The sequence below is a fragment of the Sceloporus occidentalis genome, unplaced genomic scaffold (assembly GCF_023333645.1).
Source record: "Sceloporus occidentalis isolate IW3139 unplaced genomic scaffold, rSceOcc1.0.p SCAF_4, whole genome shotgun sequence".
NCBI lineage: Eukaryota > Metazoa > Chordata > Lepidosauria > Squamata > Phrynosomatidae > Sceloporus > Sceloporus occidentalis.
In genome coordinates, this window is record NW_028316984.1 from 94,127,843 (window position 1) to 94,148,638 (window position 20,796).

General features: G+C 43.7%; 1 protein-coding gene across 3 annotated transcripts in view; it reads right to left on the minus strand.

Moving 5' to 3' along the window:
- Positions 1-20,469, minus strand: part of TOLLIP (toll interacting protein) — a 52,436-nt gene extending 31,967 nt beyond the window's left edge. For 2 of the 3 annotated variants that reach the window (XM_089520935.1, XM_089520934.1), the window contains exons 1-2: positions 20,356-20,469; positions 1,782-1,931 (exon numbers count right to left, since the gene is read on the minus strand). In XM_089520935.1, the coding sequence (XP_089377061.1) occupies positions 1,782-1,931; positions 20,356-20,388 (183 nt within the window). In that variant the 5' untranslated portion in view covers positions 20,389-20,469. Of the gene's footprint in view, positions 1-1,781; positions 1,932-19,879; positions 20,061-20,355 lie in introns of those variants that run through there. The other variant, XM_089520936.1, reaches the window with a different exon arrangement.
- Between the last annotated feature and the right edge of the window lie 327 nt (positions 20,470-20,796).

Here is a 20,796-nt window from a genome sequence, read left to right on the forward strand (position 1 = left end):
ATGCTATGGACTTTGGGTGTAGTAAGGCCTCTGGCTCTCGGGATCACAGCCAGAACAAAAGACTTGTCCACAAATTTCTTAAGTTTCCAAAGTTTTACTGGTTATAAACACAAATAACATGAAACTGATTTCTTCTTTCTCAATAGTCCTTCCTAAATACCTTGCTCTCTTCTTGATGGATTCTATCTTTCTTCTTCTGAGGACTATCTTTCTTCTTTTGTGGGCTTATCTTTTTGTCAAAGGAAAATACTCTCTCCAGGTCTGACTTGGCTGAAATCTTACTACACACTGAAACTAACTAGAGGGAGATAGCATAAGACCCTGGGATTTCCCACAATCCTTGTCTTTCTTAAAGCTGTAGATCTCTATTTTCCCTTCTAAACTAATACATAGAAAAGCTAATATAATCTGAACTAAATATATGTCTCAAGAGCATCAAAGATGCTCTGGAGGCATGACAGGCAGGGTGAATGTCCTTGAAAACAGTAACTTTGACAATGTAAAGAGTTGACTGGTTGAGTTGCAGTTATATCCTGAGGGATTTCGTATCCTGGGTGGCTGAGTTAATAATAAGAATACAAAGATACATCTGGAACCAAGTGCCCAAGAAAGACTAAATTAACAATTTCATATCACTGATACTTTATACAATTCTATTTTTAAACAAACTTTTATTATTGTTTAAAAAACCACTTGGCCTGAGTTTTAAAACACAGAAACATACTACTAAACACTAAGAGGAGTCTAGAGTGGGTTGTCACATAATTTGGTGGCAGCAGTGGGAGAAGAACTCCCAGGTGCCTGCCATCATAGGAAAGGACTGTGGGTGAGCATCACAATCATAAGAAAAGTGGAGACTACTGAAGGAAAAGAAATTATCCTGGAATGCATGTTGAAGGAAACTTTTAAGTAGTCTCTAGAAGATTCAACAGTTTTTGCTTAGTTACAGAAGGCTTACCTGACCTGGTTGTTTCATTTCACATGAGCATGTCAGTCCTTAATAAAAATTCTGTTGAAATATGCTGAACGACCATATCCAACCTTTTTTGGGCCAGACACTGGAACATGTGGTGGTTTCCCAACTCCAGGGTTTCTGGATGAAATGGATTATCTAGATCCATTTCAATCGGGTTTCAGACCTGGCTATGGAACAGAGACAGCCTTGGTAGATTACCTACACAGGGAACTGGACAGGGGGAGTGCATCCCTGTTGGTTATCCTGGATCTCTCAGTGGCTTTCGATACCATCAAACATGGTATCCTTCTGGGCCACCTCTCTAGGATGGAACTTGGAGGTACTGTTTTAAAGTGGCTCCATTCCTTCCTGGAGGGGCAAACTCAGGGGTGGTGCTGGGGGACTCCTGCTCAACTCTCTGGCCATTCACCTGTGGAGTCCCCTATGCTATTTAGCATATACATGAAACTGCTAGGAGAGGTCATTTGGGGTGCAGAGTCATTAATATGCAGATGAGACCCAACTCTATTACTCCTTTCCACCTCAATCCAAGGAGGCTGTCCTGTCCTAAACCAGTGTCTGTCATCAGTAATGCACTGTATGATAACTCTATAATGAAGTTACAGAATTCTGAGTCTTGATACTGCGAACTGTTTGCTTTACCCAGTAACATCAAAACACAATGCTTATTAAGAAACCTATGGCATTCTTTTAAAGATACTGTCAGTATCTGCTAACATATTTATAACATCAACATCATCTTCAACACAAAAATTTAGACATCCAAAAATATGGCTAATTTAAATGTGTACTTTTACAAAATTACCTGCACTACAGTGATACTCAGCCTCCCAACAGTACCCATTGCGCCGCCATATTGTAATTGTTGAGCTGCTTGAGCATCCATTTGGATCTGTTGTTGCTGTTGTGTTGGGGTAATGCGAAGAAAATCCTGAGGAAGTTCACCAATATATACCTATAGAGGAAGCACATAAGCCAATATGATAATTGCTTCTGCTTCACCTTGCGTTCTTTTTACAAATCTATGTATTTCATACCATTGAACCCAAATGCTATTGAACTTAACTAGGGTTGCCATAAGTCAGAACCTCCAAACCGGGACAAATGTAGGACAAAATTTTCAAATGTAGGACACTTTTAAAAAATGGAGGACACGCGAAAGAAAATGATTTTTTTTTTTAAATGTTAATATAAATGCCTGTTTCTTAGGCATGATCAAAATGGAGGACATTTGGGCATTATTTCTAGACAGATGGCAGAAATGGACTTCCCTTTCTGGCAAAACACCCCCGACCTCCATTCCAAAAAACACACAACAGCACATTTGGGCATTTCACATGGCTTTGCTGAACATGGCCTCTTGCATCAGAGGCGTATTCCATAACCAAACCCCTTGAGTTTAACACTTAGCATGGTTTAACATGGCTATGCATATTGAACGTGTCAAGGTGGTTTCACCGTTCTTGCACCAAGTGTACTTCTCAGAAGTGTGTGTCAAGGGACTTTGGTTTTTCTTCACTGCGGATGAGTTTGTAAAAATCACAGCAATTTACATTGACCAGGCCTCAGAACCAAAAACACACAGAAAAGGCACTTTGGAAAGTCACACTCTCTCGGCTTCTGAAACAGTGCCTGCATGCCTCTCAAGCTGACTCACTCATATCATCTTCATCCTCATCATCACCACCACACTATCACTGTCAAAGTAAGGGAGACTTGTTACCATTAAAAGCACCCCCAAAAAACTCACCTTGAGGCCTCTCTGGCCACTCATTCACCCCCTCCTCCTTCTCCTTCTCCCCCTCCTCCATTCGCCTGGGGGCTGGGGTGGACGGGGCGGAGGAGGAGGGTGGCAAGCGGTTGCATGCAAGGTGGGGAGGGTGGCGCGCGGCTGAGCGCAGGAGGCGAACCGCCTCCAGCTTCGCCTCCTCCACACGGCCGTGCGGCCTGGGGAAGAGGGGGCGGAGGAGGAGAAGGTGAGTGGCACAGCCGTGCGGGGAGGCAAAGGCGGATGGAGCCAGCGCCTCTTGCGCACGGGCGCGCCACCCTCCCGCCTCCCCATGCGGCCACGCCACCTTCCCCGCCTCCTCTTCTCCTCCTCCCCGCGCGCAAGAGGCGCTGGCTCCGTCCGTCTTTGCCTCCTCCATGCGGGCGGGCGGGTGGGCGCGAAGCCTGGGGGCGAGGGAGCGGAAGAGGAGGGTGATGCAAGTGCACAGGGAGGTGCCTCCTCCACCCCAGGCAGGCCTCGCTGCCCTCCTCTTCCTCCCCACCTCCCCGAGGAGGAGGAGGAGGAGGGCAGCGAGACCCTGCAGGCCGCAGCAACTCGGCTGCAACCGGGGGGGGGGGTCCCGGTTTTTGGGCTGCACCCATGCCGGGAGGGGCCCGGGGCCCCCAAAATTGGAAAATTCCCGGGTGCAGCCAGGTTATGGCAACCCTAAACTTAACTATAATGAAAGGTGTACTATAATTATACTTGGCTTCTGGGTGCTACCATATACTAGATCTACTAAGACCTCCCTCATTCATAATTTGTTCACAAAAAAGCAAACCTAGCATGTATGAAGATGAGTGGCCAAATGGGAGTTTGGCGTGAGGAATTGCTATCAGTTGTTTCCATTTAAACTGTTGGTATAACAGCAGAACAGGCTTGATGTTGGGGCCTAAGTAAAAACATGACAAATGCCACTAATACTAATGACTGCTCAAAACTACTCAGTGATGTTATAAGCCATGGTACTTTCCATATTGGGAGGAGGGCAACATATATTAAATAAATAAATGCATAGAGTAATGAGACTTTCTTGATCATATTATATGATTGTTTAGGGAAGGTGGGAAGTATGCCTGCTAATACGCATTGACTTCTTGTTGGCGTTCAGTACCACTGATCATAGCAAGCTATGAAAACAACTGTACAATTTGAGCACATTGCTTTGCAGTCCTTTCACTGCTATCTCAAGTACCCTTTCCATAAGCATGGTGCTAGAGGAGTACTGTTCAGCCTTATGGAAGGTACTTGCAGGGTTTCCAAAGGGATCAATTCCATCCACAATGCTGTTTAAAACCTAAATGAAGTCAATGGATGAGAGCATCCAGATCTGTGTGTGCATGCACACATGTGAGTCTGCGCATTGTTACTAGTATGCCAGTAACATATTATACCACTTCTTCTTCATCTCAAGCAGGTGTGGGTGATGAGACAGATGGGCTGATGAGGTCTCTGTCTTCAGTAATAGACTAGACAGGAGTGAATAATCAAGATTCAGTCCTACTGAGCTCTACTCTGTCCTCAGCTCTGTTGCTAGGTAGTTGCTCTGGCTTGTTGAGGGACATGCAACTAGATCTAGAATATGTGATCACATTCCCTATAGAGCTTATAGATTTTCTTAAATTCATCACTGACATTGGAGGGTCAGATGACCTCTGTAGCAGAACACCTTCTACAAACACTGATTGATAGCTCACCTGTGATGCTATCTGACAAAGCTCTAGTAACCTCTAGTACAAATTACTGCAATGTATTTTTGACTTGGCTACCATCAGAGATGATCTGAAAACGACATCTACTACAGAACTGATAAGCCTGGTGCTAATTCACCTGTACTGTGTTTGTGAGCCAAAGTCAAAGCTCTGGTTTTAACCTATAAAAAGCCTTATATGATTTGAAGCCTGAATGCCTCAAGGACGGCCTTTTCCCATGTGAACCTAGTACATATTTGAGGACAGCATCAAAGGTTGGTTCTCTGACAGAAGTTTGAAAAATGGAAACAAGCCTTTTGTGAGACCTACACATATGGAACATTCTCCTAAAAGACACTTACCTTGTCCCATCACCATTTTGGTACCAGACACAGATATTTGGATATCAGTAACAGCCCAAATGTTGTAGGCTACTTCTGTGTTTATTTTAGATTGTGACAGAGGGAATGGTTGGTATTGTATTGTTTATAGATTATGTTTTTACAATGTGTATTTTTATCTACTGTGTTGGTAATGGTTTCTATTTATTGTCTCTCCTCTTTTATATTAGTTATGAATTCCCATATCTGTGTGGAGTGCAGACTGTAAATTACTTCAAGAATACTTTTTTTACAGAAGAAAGTGATACACACATTAGTAGCACTAGCTGTAGATTATATGAAAAGCCTGGTTTAACTTTTTACCAACCTTCCTCTATACAAAATAAGGTGATATGTTATAGATTTTAATAGGAGTAATACCTCAGTGTTCAACCTTGCCAATCTTGCAAATACTTGTCTTCATAGTTCCAGGAAATATAAAGGCTGTAGGCTACAGTTTTTGAAGATGGCACAGAGCTACTCATGTCCTGCTAGATACTATCTTTCAGGTGTAGGAGTTAACATAAAATTTAATTAGTGGAAGCAGCAGCTCCTGAGTAAGAGCCTCAGGATTCAACAAGATTAAATGTAGCTAGTCAAGGCTGAAATACACTGAGGAAGTTTGAAGAGGAGGAATATTGTCACCCTAAATGCTGTCAGATCAAAGACCAGCTTAGTGCTTCTTCAAAAACCACTCAGTTGAATATGGAAAACCTTCTAGAATGCAAAAGCAATATGGTATGCAGTTGAATCCACTTTATAAAACATTCCTGGCATTAAGTATCTGAGAAAATGAAAGAGTAGAAATGTCGTGGATCTCCTTCGGCAGGCCATTCCATAGCTTTGGAGCTGCGATGGAAAAGGCCCTCTGGGTGACTGAAGTTAGCCTAGATTTTATTGGGTGAACTAGATTCTTCCACGAGGACCTTAGAGTGCAGGACAGACAGTACGGAAGAAGGTGCTCCCTTAAGTATTCTGGACCCAGGCTGTGTAGGGCTTTAAAGGTAATCACCAACACCTTGTACCTTGCCCGGAAACTAATTGGCAGCCAGTGAAGGGATTTCAAAACCAGTGTTATGTGATGGTTATGACGAGAACCAGTAATTAGAATCATAGAATCGTAGAGTTGGAAGAGACCACTAGGGCCATCCAGTCCAACCCCCTACCATGCAGGAAATCCAAATCAAAGCATCCCTGACAGATGGCCATCCAGCCTCTGTTTAAAGACCTCCAAGGAAGGAGACTCTATCACCTTCCGAGGAAGTGCATTCCACTGCCGAACAGCCCTTACTGTCAGGAAGTTCCTCCTAATGTTCAGGTGGAATCTCTTTTCCTGTAGCTTGCATCCATTGTTCCGGGTCCTGTTCTCTGGAGCAGCAGAAAACAAGCTTGCTCCCTCCTCAATATGACATCCTTTCAAATATTTAAACAGGGCTATCATATCACCTCTTAACCTTCTTTTCTCCAGGCTAAACATCCCCAGCTCCCTAAGTCGTTCCTCATAGGGCACGGTCTCCAGACCCTTCACCATTTTAGTCGCCCTCCTTTGGACACGCTCCAGTTTCTCAATGTCCTTTTTGAATTGTGGCGCCCAGAACTGGACACAATATTCTAGGTGGGGCCTGACCAAAGCAGAATACAGTGACACTATTACTTCTCTTGATCTAGACACTATACTTCTATTGATGCAGCCTAAAATAGCATTGGCCTTTTTAGCTGCCGCATCACACTGTTCACTTATGTTCAACTTGTGGTCTACTTGGACTCCTAGATCCCTTTCACACGTAGTTTCATTCAGCCAGGTGTCACCCATCCTATATCTGTGCATTTTATTTTTCCGCCCTAAGTGCAATACCTTACATTTCTCTGTGTTGAATTTCATTTTGTTATCTTTGGCCCAGCTTTCTAGTCTATTCAGGTCATTTTGAATCTTGATCCTGTCCTCTGGGGTATTAGCTATTCCCCCTAATTTGGTGTCATCTGCAAATTTGATAAGTATGCTCCCAATTCTGTCATCCAGGTCATTGATAAAGATGTTGAATAGCACTGGGCCCAGGACAGAGCCCTGTGGGACCCCACTGGTCACTTCTCTCCAGGATGAAAAGGAGCCATTGTTGAGCACCCTTTGGGTTCGGCCGGTCAACCAATTACAGATCCATTTAACAGTTCCTTTGTCTAGCCCACATTTTACAAGCTTGTTTGCAAGAATGTCGTGGGAAACCTTGTCAAAGGCCTTACTGAAATCAAGATACACTATATCCACAGCATTCCCTTCATCTACCAAGCTGGTAATTTTGTCAAAGAAAGAGATTAGATTTGTCTGGCATGACTTGTTTCTCTGAAACCCATGTTGACTTTTTGTGATTATGGCATTGCCTTCTAGATGTTCACAAACTCTCTGTTTAATGATCTGCTCCAGAATCTTTCCTAGAACTGATGTCAGACTAACTGGACGATAATTGTTGGGATCCTCTTTCTTCCCTTTTTTGAAGATGGGGACAACGTTTGCCCTTCGCCAGTCTGCTGGGATCTCTCCTGTTCTCCAGGAGTTTTCAAATATGATTGCCAATGGCTCCAATATTACTTTTGCCAGTTCTTTTAATACCCTTGGATGGAGTTCATCTGGTCCCGGAGACTTAAATTCATTTAGATTAACAAGGTGTTCCTCTACTATCTCTTTACTTATTCTGTGCTGAAATTCCCCTATTCTGTCCTCTGCTCCATTATCCTCAGGTTGAGCACCCTTTGCCTTTTCTGAGAAGACTGAGGCAAAGAAGGTGTTGAGTAATTCTGCCTTTTCTCTATCTCCTGTTAGCATTTTGCCATCTTCTCCACGCAGTGGCCCTACCGTTTCCTTCTTCTTCCTCTTGCTGCGGACATATCCAAAAAAGCCCTTTTTATTGTTCTTAACCTCTCTAGCAAGCCTGAGTTCATTCTGCACTTTAGCTTTTCTGACTTTACCCCTACACATGCCTGCTATTTCTTTGAATTCCTTTTTCGTGATTTCCCCCTTTTTCCATTTCTTATACATGTTCCGTTTCAAACTTAGCTCGGTTGAAAGTTCCTTAGTCATCCATCCTGGTTTCTTGAGACACCTCCCGTTTTTCTTTCTCACTGGAACTGTTTGAAATTGTGCCTTCAGTATCTCCCTTTTGAGAAAGTCCCATCCGTCCTGAACTCCTTTATCTTTTAGTATTTCTGACCATGGAATCGCCCTCAATACTTCTCTAAGTTTACTGAAATCCGCTCTCCTAAAGTCTAGGATGCGTGTCTGACTCTGCCTGGCTTCTCCTCTCCATTGTATAACAAACTCCAGGAGAACATGGTCGCTTCCACCTAAGGATCCCACCACTTGTACCCCATTAACCAAGTCATCCTTGTTGATTAGGATCAGATCTAAAATAGCTGACCCCCTTGTTGCCTCTTCCACCTTTTGGACCATGAAATTGTCTTCCAGGCAAGTGAGGAATTTGCTAGACCTTGAGGATTTTGCTGAGTTTGACTTCCAGCAAATATCAGGATAGTTGAAGTCGCCCATCACTACTACATCTCTCTTTTCTGACTGTGTGGTCATCTGTTCTAGAAAGATATCATCCAATTCCTCAGTCTGACTTGGGGGTCTGTAGTAGACTCCCACCGTAACACCCTTGTTGTTTCCCTCCCCTTTGATTCTTATCCAGATGCTCTCCACCTGGCTTCCATGATTGATGTCCAGGATCTCTTCACTGGTGTAAATATCTCTGACATATAGTGCTATTCCTCCTCCTTTCCTGTTTGGCCTATTTCTCTTAATAAGGTTATACCCCTCCATTTCCACATTCCAATCATGAGACTCATCCCACCAGGTTTCAGTGATGCCTATTATATCATATTTGCTTTCTTGTACTAGGAGTTCGAGTTCATCTTGCTTATTTCCCATGCTCTGTGCATTAGTGTAGAGACATCGCAGACCATGGTTCCCTTTTACTTGCTGCCTGTGCAAGTTTTTTTTGCCTCCCACTGCTGGGTCCTTGCACTGTTTGCCTTGTTTCCTCTATGTCAGTTTGACTATTTTCGCCATCCCTTTCGCCTTCCTTAATATTGTCTCCCTTCCCCTCGGAACTCAGTTTAAAGCTCTCCTGATCAAGTTCTTGAGACTGTTGGCAAAAACATTTCTTCCAACTGGCGTGAGATGCAACCCGTCTGTTGCAAGAAGTCCCTCCTCATGGAACCGCAGCCCATGATCGAAGAATCCAAATCCTTCTCGGCGGCACCATCTGCGAAGCCAGTTGTTCACATCTGCTATTTTCCTCTCCCTTCCTGGACCATGCCCTTCAACTGGCAGAAGAGACGAGATGACAACCTGTACATCCATTCCTTTCAGCTTCCTACCAAGCGCCTCGTAATCCCTTTTGATGTTCTGAATGCTGTGTCTTGCAGTATCATTAGTTCCCACGTGGACCAAAAGGAAGGGGTATTGGTCAGTAGGCTTGACCAATCTTGTCAGCCTCTCTGTCACATCACGGATCTTTGCACCTGGAAGACAACACACCTCTCGAGACATCTTGTCAGGCCTACAAATCACTGCTTCTGTACCCCTCAGCAAGGAGTCCCCCACTACGACCACACGCCTCCTCCGAGGCTTAGCAGCGACTGTTCCCTCGGGTGGGACTCTCAGGCTCCCCTGCTCTTAACCTGTAATTAACCTGGCTGACATATTTTGTACAAGTTGAAGTTTCTGAACTTGGCACAAGGGTAGCCCCATGTACAGAGCGTTACAGAAGTCCAATCGAGAGGTGACCAGCGCATGTACAACTGTTTCAAGGTCTCCCTGCTCTAGGAAGGGGCGCAGCTGGCGTATCAGCTGAAGCTGATAACAAGTGCTCCTGACTGTCACATCCACCTGAGCTGTCAGGTGAAGAGACGAGTCAAGGAGCACCCCCAAGCTGCGGACAGTCTTTCAGGGGAAGTGTGAAACATGATATAAACAAACTTAAAAACTCAGTACTGCTGAAGTTGTACTAATCTGCAACCTCAAAACACTCTTCACTCCTCATTCATAGTAGACTACCCCTGAAGAGTGATTAAAAAAAAAAAAATCAAACCTCTTTTTATATAGCTGAATAAAGAGGCTGTAGCAGTTTGTCTTTGAAAAAAATAAAAACATTCTTATTGGCCTCAAACAGAAAGGCCAAAAGAAGTGGTTTCAGGTTGCTTTGGGGGTGTGGAGTTTGGATGATGCACCCTCAGGAAGCAGCCAGAAATCACGCTGACACCACTCTAAGGGAGGAAAGCCGGACTAAAAAGGAGCAGAAATAAACCATTCTAGCCTGGGAAAGGGTGCACCTTCAACAGTGCATATAAACATCCTGACTTGAGACCGATCCCAAAGGAGCGCTCCATCCTAAACCTAACCCAGCGTATACACACCAGTGCAGATGCACATTTAAAATGTACTGAGCTGGGGGTCAAGATGACAATACAAAAAAAGAAAAGTGTGACACCTCCAATGATTGTAATTACAACATACACAAACCACACAGTCCAAGATGGGGCATGGGGTGAAGGGGGGCATGATTGTGCATTGCCAGAGTCTTAATGGGCATAATTCTGCTGTGATGTTCTGTCCCAGTGGAGGGTCTCAGGTGCGACTGTGTGCACCATCAAAGAGGGCAACCATCCAATGGGATGGCATCTAGGCAGCAGGCTGTCTGTCACCAGAGGTGTGTTCGTGCAATGGTGTGCGGGGATGGTGGGGGCAAAATTAACAAAAAAATGGTGGTGCAGTTAGTGTGGACTTGGCCCACTCAGAAAAAGCAGCTTTAGGCTGCTCTTTCCTGCTCTTTTGCTTGAGGCCATTGTCCCCAAACTTTTGGGGTTATTTTGAGCACACCAATACTTTTGACTGAAGGCCCCCACCACCACTCCCTTTCCCCTCACCACCCCAACTCTTTCTACCTCCCCCAGAAGGGGCTTACCACCCACTCTGGGAATCACTGGTGTAAGTGATGAAAAATAGCTAAGGATTGACACACACTACAGCAAACCCAGAGAGCTGGGAACGTGTGGGGCCTTCAGGTAGCTTATGGCAACCACATAAATAAGACACCACTTGTATGGACCTGTATCTTAGGGTTCTTTGTTTGACAGTGAGCCACTGCAATTTCAATAAGGGAGCCTAAACAGCCTAAACACACTAGATTTAGAAGTTAAGCAGACTCAGCCCTGGTTAGTACTTGGATGGGAGAATGCCAACCAATAATAGGTGCTGTATGCTATATTTCAGAGGCAAGGACTGGCAAAAGCATCTCTGTGTACTTCTTTCCAAGAAAAAACTATGAAATGCATGGGGTTGTCATAAGTTGACAGGTAACTTCAATGCATACACACACAAACTTGTTCCTAAAGTAACTGCCACTATTATATAATGATGATCATTCCATGTACAAGCTAAGATTACCCAAGTAGTATTTTAGCATAGCTCTTAACCCCAAAAGCAGTCTCATCATATACGCCTGTCCTGGCATCATTATGGTCCATGAACTGGTCTTAAGGACCAAATTCTGTGTGCATTTCAGTTATGCAAATTCCCTTTTGATTTATATTATAGCCTAGTAGTACTTCAAAACCATTAGTTACATAATAATAATAATAATAATAATAATAATAATAATAATTTATAGCCCGCCCAATCACAAGGAATCCAGGCGGGTTACAACAGTAAAAATAAAGATAATAAAATAAAATACAATAAATAAATAAAATACAATAAAATTACAGAGAGCGAAGTGAGTACATTCACAGTTAGGCCTGATGGAAGTTGGGCCTCTCTTTTTCACTCCCTCCCAGGTCTGATGATGATGTCATGGAGGGAGGGCTCTTCTTCTTGAGGCAAGGATTTTATTTTAATTAATTTTAATTTAATTCTTCTCATTAAATTTAAGAGAAGAATTGGTGGACAGAGTGACATAAGTCACAGTAAATGGGGAGTAGAACTAGGTAGGGAAGGCTTGCCGGAAGAGATCCGTTTTAAGAGCCTTCTTAAAGTATGTAAGAGTAGAAATGTCACGGATCTCCTTCGGCAGGTCATTCCATAGCTTCGGAGCTGCGATGGAAAAGGCCCTCTGGGTGACTGAAGTTAGCCTAGATTTTATTGGCTGAAGTAGATTCTTCCCCGAGGACCTTAGAGTGCGGGACGGACAGTATGGAAGTAGGCGGTCTCTTAAGTATTCTGGACCCAAGCCATGTAGGGCTTTGAAGGTAATCACCAATACCTTGTACCTTGCCCGGAAACTAATTGGCAGCCAGTGAAGGGATTTCAAAACCGGTGTTATGTGGTCGGTACGACGAGTACCTGTAATTAACCTGGCTGCCATATTTTGTACAAGTTGAAGTTTCTGAACTTGGCACAAGGGTAGCCCCATATACAGCGCATTACAGAAGTCCAATCGAGAGGTGACCAGCACATGTACAACTGTTTCAAGGTCTCCCTGCTCCAGGAAGGGGCGCAGCTGGCGTATCAGCCGAAGCTGATAACAAGTGCTCCTGACTGTCGCATCTACCTGAGCTGTCAGGTGAAGCGACGAGTCAAGGAGCACCCCTAAGCTGCGGACAGAGTCTTTCAGGGGAAGTGTGACCCCATCCAGAACTGGCTGACATAATTCCATACCTGGGCTTGGGTTTCCTATAACAAGTACCTCCGTCTTACCTGGATTCAGCTTGAGTCAGTTTTCCCTCATCCAGTCCATTACCGCCCCAAGACAGGCATTCAGAGGAGAGATGCCATCCATAGACACTGCATCAGTTTGAGACATAGAGAAATATATTTGGGTGTCATCAGTGTACTGATAACATCCTGCCCCATGTCTCCGGATGATTTTTCCCAGCGGCTTCATGTAAATGTTAAACAGCATAGGAGACAATATTGCGCCCTGGGGTACACCAAATTTTATCTCTCTTTTAGAAGAGCAACTGTCTCCTAGCGCTACCATCTGGAATCTGCCTGAAAGGTAGGACCGGAACCATTGTAGAACAGTGCCTCCGATACCTAACTCTCTCAGGCGTTCCAGAAGGATACCATGGTCGATGGTATCGAAGGCCGCTGAGAGGTCTAAGAGCACCAGCAGGGTCACACTTCCCCTGTCGATGCCTAGACGGAGATAAGTAAAGGGCCTTCTAGCAATGAAGCTTCTACTGTGGTATTTTGTGTTACCTTTTTGACTTCTTAGAGACTTTGCACATTAAGATACTGTCTCTGCTAAAAAAACAGTTACAACAGAATTCTAGAGGTGATGTCAGCTTCCGAATATGCACAACATTCTCCTAAGAGTGGAGAGTTCACCAATTTTTCTCAGCAAAAGCATTATTCAAATATTTCTAGAAATGAAAGACAAGCTCATCTTATTGGTGCCTGAGCGAAAACAAACAGCATAACATTCTGGTAAGACAAACAACTGCATTGCTTCCTGTTAGAACCCAAAGCATTGCAGCACTAAGGGATGTGAGCAATGACAAATCATAAGAGTATGAGCAAGAAAAAACACAATACAATTCCATTGCAAAAACTGAAAACAGCTTATGAACAAACCCCAACAAACTATCATAAATATCAAAGGTGGACAGCTACAAAATCTGGAGGACTACATCTGAAATATATAGTCCTAAATGACAAATTCTTTCTAATTGCTACACTCAGCTTCCTATACCAGTAGTTTGGATATTACAGACCAATATTAACAAAACATTTGACACCCAGAGCACAAAGGATTGCTTTTTCTTTCATTAAAAACTGGAAACACAGTCTTTACTGTTGCATACATTTATATTCCCAATAAGTTCTTTCAAATCTACGCAGCCATCCTCCTGTTAACTTCAGAGTAACTCTGATCCAAACCACACTGCAGAGATAATCCAGTTTCAGACCACTTTAGCTGCTCTGGTTCAAGGTTAGGGAATTCTGGGAACAGTCGTTTTGTTAGATATTTAGCCTTCCTGTCAGACAGCTCTGATGCCACAATAAACTACAATTCCATAACTCTGAGCCAGGGCAGTTAAATAAATAATAATAAAAAAATATTTATTTATAGCCCGCCTTTCCAGAGATCAAGGCGGGTTACAAAAAGTGCCATTACAAGATAAAAACACAATAACACTGCAAAAATACATTAAAATAGCACAACATCAAATACAATTAAACAATATAACAATATCTAGCTAGCTTATGATGTACAACATCAATAACAGTGAGGGGGGAGAAGGGAGGCCATAAAAGGAGCAATTAGGGGAAAGCTTGTTGGAACAGGAAGGTTTTTAGCTCCTTCCTGAACCAGTCAAGGGAGGTGGCCGAGCGGAGCTCACCGGGAAGCGAGTTCCAGAGCTGAGGGGCTGAGATAGAAAAGGCTCTACACTTTGTTGTGGCATATTTCGAGTCTGGAACTCTCAGCAGATGCTTCCCGGCCAATCTGAGTGTGCGGGGCGGATTATATGGGGAGAGGCGGTTCTCCAAGTACCCTGGGCCCAGGCCATTTAGGGCTTTATAGGTAATAACCAACACCTTGTATTTGTTAAAGCAGTCTCAAAGTGAATTATTTCTCCAGTGTGTTTTGGACCTTTGCTAATATTTACTCTTAACATTTTGGTTTCCATTTTCATCCATTAGTCAGTATCTAGGGACAGGACGGCATAGTGGTTTGAGTGTTGTACTAAGACTCTGGAGACCAGAGTTCAATTCCTAGTTCACCCATGAAACCCACGGGGTGATCTTGGGCAAGGCACATGCTCTCAGCCTCAGGAAAAAACAATGGCAAATCTCTGAATAAATCTTGCCAAGAAAACCCCGTGAGAGGTCTCCAGGAGAACTAGCAACCATCACTCATTATTTTGCAACTTGATATAGGTAATATGAAAGGCTGGCCTTAATCCACATATGGATCTTTTCACTGATGCAGCGTTGGGTGGTGATACAGGTATGTTCAGAAAGAATAGCTTTGTGTGTGTGTGTGTGTGTTCTGGAGGAAGAAGGGGAACCAAATCCATAGAAGGATCCAAGGAACCAAAATGCCTTGAGTGCCTATAGAAGGGCTACAGAAATAGTATATGGGCTTCCAGAGGCCAATAACCAACACGGTAAAAGATATGGAAACAAAATGCTATGAGGAAAAGCTGAGGAAGCTGGGTATATTTAGACTGGAAAAGAAGAGAGATGTATTATGATAGCTATCTTTAAATAGCTGAAGGGAAGACATGTAGAAGACGGAGCAAGTTTGTTTTCTGCTGCTCCAAAGAAAAGGACACGCGCCAATGGATTTTAATTACAATAGAGAAGATTCCAGCTGAATATTAGGAAGAACTTCCTGGCAGTAAGACTGTTCAGCAGTGAAATAGACTGGTGCTTTGGTATAGCACAAAAACAGCTCCAGGGGATAAACGCACGAGAGTTACCAAAATATTAGAAATATTAAAAAACAATATTCAAGACTCCTCAAATATTAAGAGAACCTCAAAAATTAGGTATTAAATGCTTTCCTAAAATAGAAGTCCTTTGCCATTTGCTAGGAGATCACTAATGAGGAAGTGAAATGGGCCTCTCTCAGTCTGGAATTTCAGAGCTTTGACAGTAAATATATCCGTGATTGAATTGGCATATAAAATATACACTGAGGTACAATAAAATATCAAGCACAATTACCCTTAAAAGAAAAGAGTGAAGAAGCAGGCGCCTATATGTATTTCATGTAATTAAGATCATTCTTATTCTTGTGTGAATTGTGGAAAGGCAGCAATCCATTGACAATCTGACTTTGGGGGAACTGTTCTGGGAGAACATTTGCTTGTCAGCCTTATACAAATTCCTCATATTATCAGAACACTCTAATTGCAGTTGGTACTGGTAGGTGCTGCCACTCACTCAAGATGCTGACCACCCATGAGCAGTCTGGCTTTCAAACTAGGACCCATAAATTATGTTAGCATCCAAAAATGCAGGTTGACCATCCCTTATCCAAAACTATGTGCAGATATCTGCAATTACATGTTTGCTTGGGGTGCCCTGCATGAGCTGAACAAGCTAGCAGCCCTGCCCTTGTGCAAATAAGTAATCTGTGAACTTCTTGCCCCTCCAAAACTAATGACAGTGAATCAAATTGGCAAATAGTTTAAGATGGAAAAAGAGACCACTGACTGACTCTGGCTAGAATGTACATGCTATGTAGAGACTGCAGTTTTGGCATAAAACAAATCTCAGTGACTTTGATTTCCAGTTAATTGAAACACGGCAGAAGAAGCAGGAGGAGGATGTATATTATAAACTAAATAAGATACACATGTGAAAATTGACCAAAATAATACAGATAATCTGCTGGAATTTCATACATGTAAATTGTTGACCATCTATATCTGGACGCAATGTTTTAAAACAAATATCTCTAGGTAAGAAAAAACTGCAAAATCAAGAAACATGGATAGCTCTTTAGCATCCTTCAGTGGCTGTTCCATTGCATTACAAACCTAGAAACTGTTTTCCAAAATATAGGAAGAACTAGTAGTTGATACCTTCTAAAATGACAAATTGCACTGGGGTACATCTGTCTTTAAGGATGGCTTGGAAAAATTCCTTGGGGAAAATTATGTATCTTAAGAAAACTTAATGTGCTGTTTTAAATACAGAAACCTATATTAACATTATTGGAAAAGTCAGCCAGTTCTTTCAGAGCAGAATGTATGTTAAATTTAATCCACTTCAGAAAATATACTGGTTCTGCTTTCATTTGAATTAACTACAAATTAGAGAACTATCTGAATCCAAAACTATTTAATCTTAAGGACGATTAGCTAAAGCCAGCCAGTTCGATGAATTATGATTTGAAATTGACATGTCTAAAGAAAACTATTAACCACAATTTATCCACTATTGTGGATATTGATCACATTGTGCCAATCAATGTGTCAAGATTTCTTTGATTTTCTGGAGGAGGGGGGATTTAATGTTGCCAAATGTTAAAAGAGTGCCTATAAGAAAGACATGACTGTTTCTTTTCCTAATACTGCAGGACACGCTTTCTATGGAAGCTAAATATTATTGAGTGGTGTGAAGGGTTCACAGGCCGCATTGTTGTTGTTTACATCCAAGTCATTCTTGATTTATGGCGACGCTAAAATGAATCTATTATGGGATTTTCTTGGCAAGTTTCTTCGGGGTGTGCGTGTGTGTGCTATTTCCACCTTCTGAGGCTGAGAGAGTATGACTTGCCCAAGGTTACCCAGTGGGTTTTAAGCTCAAGCAGGAAATTGAACCCTGTTCTCCAGAGTCGTAATCTAAGCACCACGCTGGCTCATATCCAAAGCCATGAATGCAAGAGAAAAATCAAACACTACATATTATTTTGGCTTTGGGAATGAACCCAAACTACTGAAACCCACTGGGTAAAGAAAATTACAAAAACTAAGATGGTACATTTCAACACACAACACTGAAGGCCTGTGGGTATTGCGTAAAAATGGCACCATTCTTCACAATCCTGATTTATGAGCTTTTACTTTGCTCTTCATTTGTGTATGTTGTCCTTCCCTGTAAGTGAGAAAGTATCAAGTAGAAGAACATCAATATCTATGATACCCCAAAACTATTTAGTGCAGGCCATGAACTATACAAAAGAACAAGATAAAGGGGGGAGGCATATCACATGTAAACAGAATTTAATCAAAAGAGAAAATAACCTACTAGCTTTTTCTGTCAGCCTAAACACTCTTCTTATGATGATATCTCCAATACTATTACTTCATGTGTGCCTCCAAGTCATTTTCGAATTATGGTGACCCTATCATAGATTTGTTTTGGCAGATTTCTTCAGAGGGAGTTTGCCATTACCATCCTCTAAGGCTGAGAGTGTGACTTGGTCAGTGACCCAAATGGTTTACGTGGCCAAGCTACGATTCTTATGGGCCCCGAGAACAGGAGCTAAAAAGAGCCAGGCTAAGAGCTGATAATCTATATTTACACAGAAGTACATGAAAGAGAAGCAAGTACTGTATTAACAATAAAATCTCACATAACTTTCCAATCCCAAGGCCAGATACTAGCAGCCAAGATATCAAAGCTACCAGGAATTTCCCAGCCACGGATACCTACGATCCACAGATTTATATGAAAGTCTCCTATGAGAACCTACCCACCAGCTACATTCAGATGCGAATGTACAGAGGTCTTCCCCTGAGTACATCAACAGATGTTGGGGAACAGCTACAACAAGCCCTGCATTTCCAATACTTTATCAGATGTCCTAAGCCAATCCTTCAAAAATACCAAGCATAAAGTGGTTATTTTCTTTTTACTGCAGCTCAAGCTTTGGTTGTATTATTGCTTTATTGGTTTGCTTTTCATTTTAATTGGATTTCAGAATATTATGATGATTTGTTACTTCCATTTTGTCTACGCAAGTCACTCTTATTTATTTGCAAAGTACAATGCAGACAAATATTTACACACAAGATTACCTCCCTTTTGAGACAGAGAACTTCATCCTCAGTGCACAATCCAGTCCTCCTCATCTTGGTGCCCTCCAGACACTTTGGGTTTTAACTATGACCAAGCCCCATCAAGCTGGCTAGAGCCTGGGGCTTACATTTAGCATTTGTGTTTAGATGGGAGAAGGCTAGCATAGACATCAGGAAGCTGACACATGTGTCTGGAGGAGGGAAAAGAGAGATACTGCCTTTCCATGAGTCCTCCTACGCAAATGTGGCCCTACATGCACAAGGAGATAGATAACACAGGAATGTGGAGCTTTCCAGAAGGCAAGCCTCTCTTCTATGTGGCAAAAACATGTTTTTCAAGTATTCAAGAAGACAGTCCTTTTCAGTACAACACCAGATGGCTTTTCTGCCTTTTGATGACCCATTATACACTGCAATGCCCAGAAACACAAGTACTGACAGGAGACATAAGGGAAAGCTCTTCTCTCTTTTTCAAAACGTCCTTTAGGCCTGAGCCACCCATGGATTACCTGACACCTTTGAAGGTGACTTAGCTCCACATACTGGATGAGAAGAAGGTCTGGGAAGGATATGTGCACACACAGAGAGATGGCGCATCTACACAGTGTAGAAATAATGCAGTTAGACACCACTTTAACTGCCATGGCTCCACCCTACAGAATTCTAGAGCTGAGTTTTATGAAGAACCAGCAGACCTTGAGAAACAACCAATCCCAGGATTCCATAGGATGGAACTACGCCCCTTGAGAGTGGCTATTTCTACATGGAAGACGCACCCCAAGGCCTGTTACAGACTGCCAAAATAAAGCTGCTTGAGGTCTCTATGGAGGTATGCTGTTTAAATGATGCATGGGTCCTAAGAGTCTGGAGGTCGTGCCAAAGCCACACTCCATTCCTAAGCATTGGAGTGGAGATTTGGTGCAGCTTCCGGATTCTTAGGGTGCATGCATCATTTAAACAGCATACCTCCAAGGAGACCCAAAGCAGCTTTATTTTGGCAGTCTGTAACAGGCCCAAGAGACCCTAAAATGGGCCCCTGCTGCTAGGTCTCAACCATAGGGCTGGGCCAGTGTGGCGCAGTGGTCTCAGTGCCAGGACTCTGGAGGCAAGGGCTTGAATCTTGGAAACCCACCTTGGCCCAGCCACACTCTCTCAGCTTCAGTGGATGTCAAATGGCAAGCCTCCTCTGAACAAATCTTGCCAAGGAAGCCCCACAGCAGGTTCACTTTTAGGGTCGCCATAAGATGGAAATGCTTTGAAGGCACACAGCAGCTGCAAGGAAGCACTAGCCCTCTTTGGCAGAGAAGACTAAAGCCTTTGTAGAACTACGAATCCCAAGATCCCATACAGTGGAGCTACAACGCGATGGTGTCAAGAGTGGTGTGAAAGTGTCGTATTTATCGTGTAGAGGTACCTCTCCTCACACACAGGTGCGGACCTGTCCTCCATTTCCACCTTATGTCCAGGAGGAATCCCCATACATCCGAGAAGCATGCACTGACACTGATCTCTCGGAGTCCTCCATTTCCCCCCACTTGCCCTCCATTTTGAGCAAGACTGAGAAGCACGGGTTTTCCCATTTGGATACTTTTACCTTTTATTCAGCCGCGTCCTCCATTTTTCCTTTGAACGTCCTCCATTCCGAGCCAGAGTTTTCCCATTGAGATACTTTTACCTTTCATTTGGCCGCGTCCTCCACTTTCTTTCCTCGAACGCCCTCCAATCCCAGCAAGACTGAGAAGCACGAATTTTCACATTGAGATACTTTTACCTCTTAGATACTTTTGCCTCCGCTCTGGGCCCCACAACAAACTCCAACTCCCAGAATTCCATAGCCAAGCTGCGCCAGGAAAAAAGTTAAAGCGGTGCCAAATCGGGTTATCCCTCCATCAGCCACAGACCCTGTATATTCGTCCCTCCAAGGCCAGAACAGGGAGAGGAGGAGGGTCTCTCCATCCATACCCATAACCCCAGACCACTGGCCTATACCCCTGGGAGAGAAGGAAGGAAGGAAGGAAGGAAGGAAGGAAGGAAGGAAGGAAGGGTCCCCTCCAGCCTCGGGATACTCACCGGGCCCCGCTGGGTGCTGACCGTGGTCGCCATGGCAACGCCCTCAGGCCCTCCGGGGGTCTCTCCCTTCTTCCTCTGGCCGTTCCTTGAGCCCAAGTCAGCTGATCCTTCCCCCTCCTAGCCACGCCCCCAAACTGTCCGCTACCCTGCACTGCCCATGCGCAGAAGACTATCCCACCCGCCCCCCTCAGCAGCAGCAGCAGGAACCGCTATGCGGCCGCGCGCATGCGCCTGGCGGACTAGCCGCACGTTCCAAGCCGTCGCCCCTCCCCCTCTTCCTCCTGCTCCATCTTTGAACACCGCCGCACTCCTAGCGCAAGCTGGGACTCCCTGGGAATGCAAGCGCATGCGCATTGCCCTGTCTTCGGGGGAAAAAATTCCCCCTAAAGTTCGCGTCACAGTGACTACTCCGGTGACGAATATAATAAGTCAGTGATGACG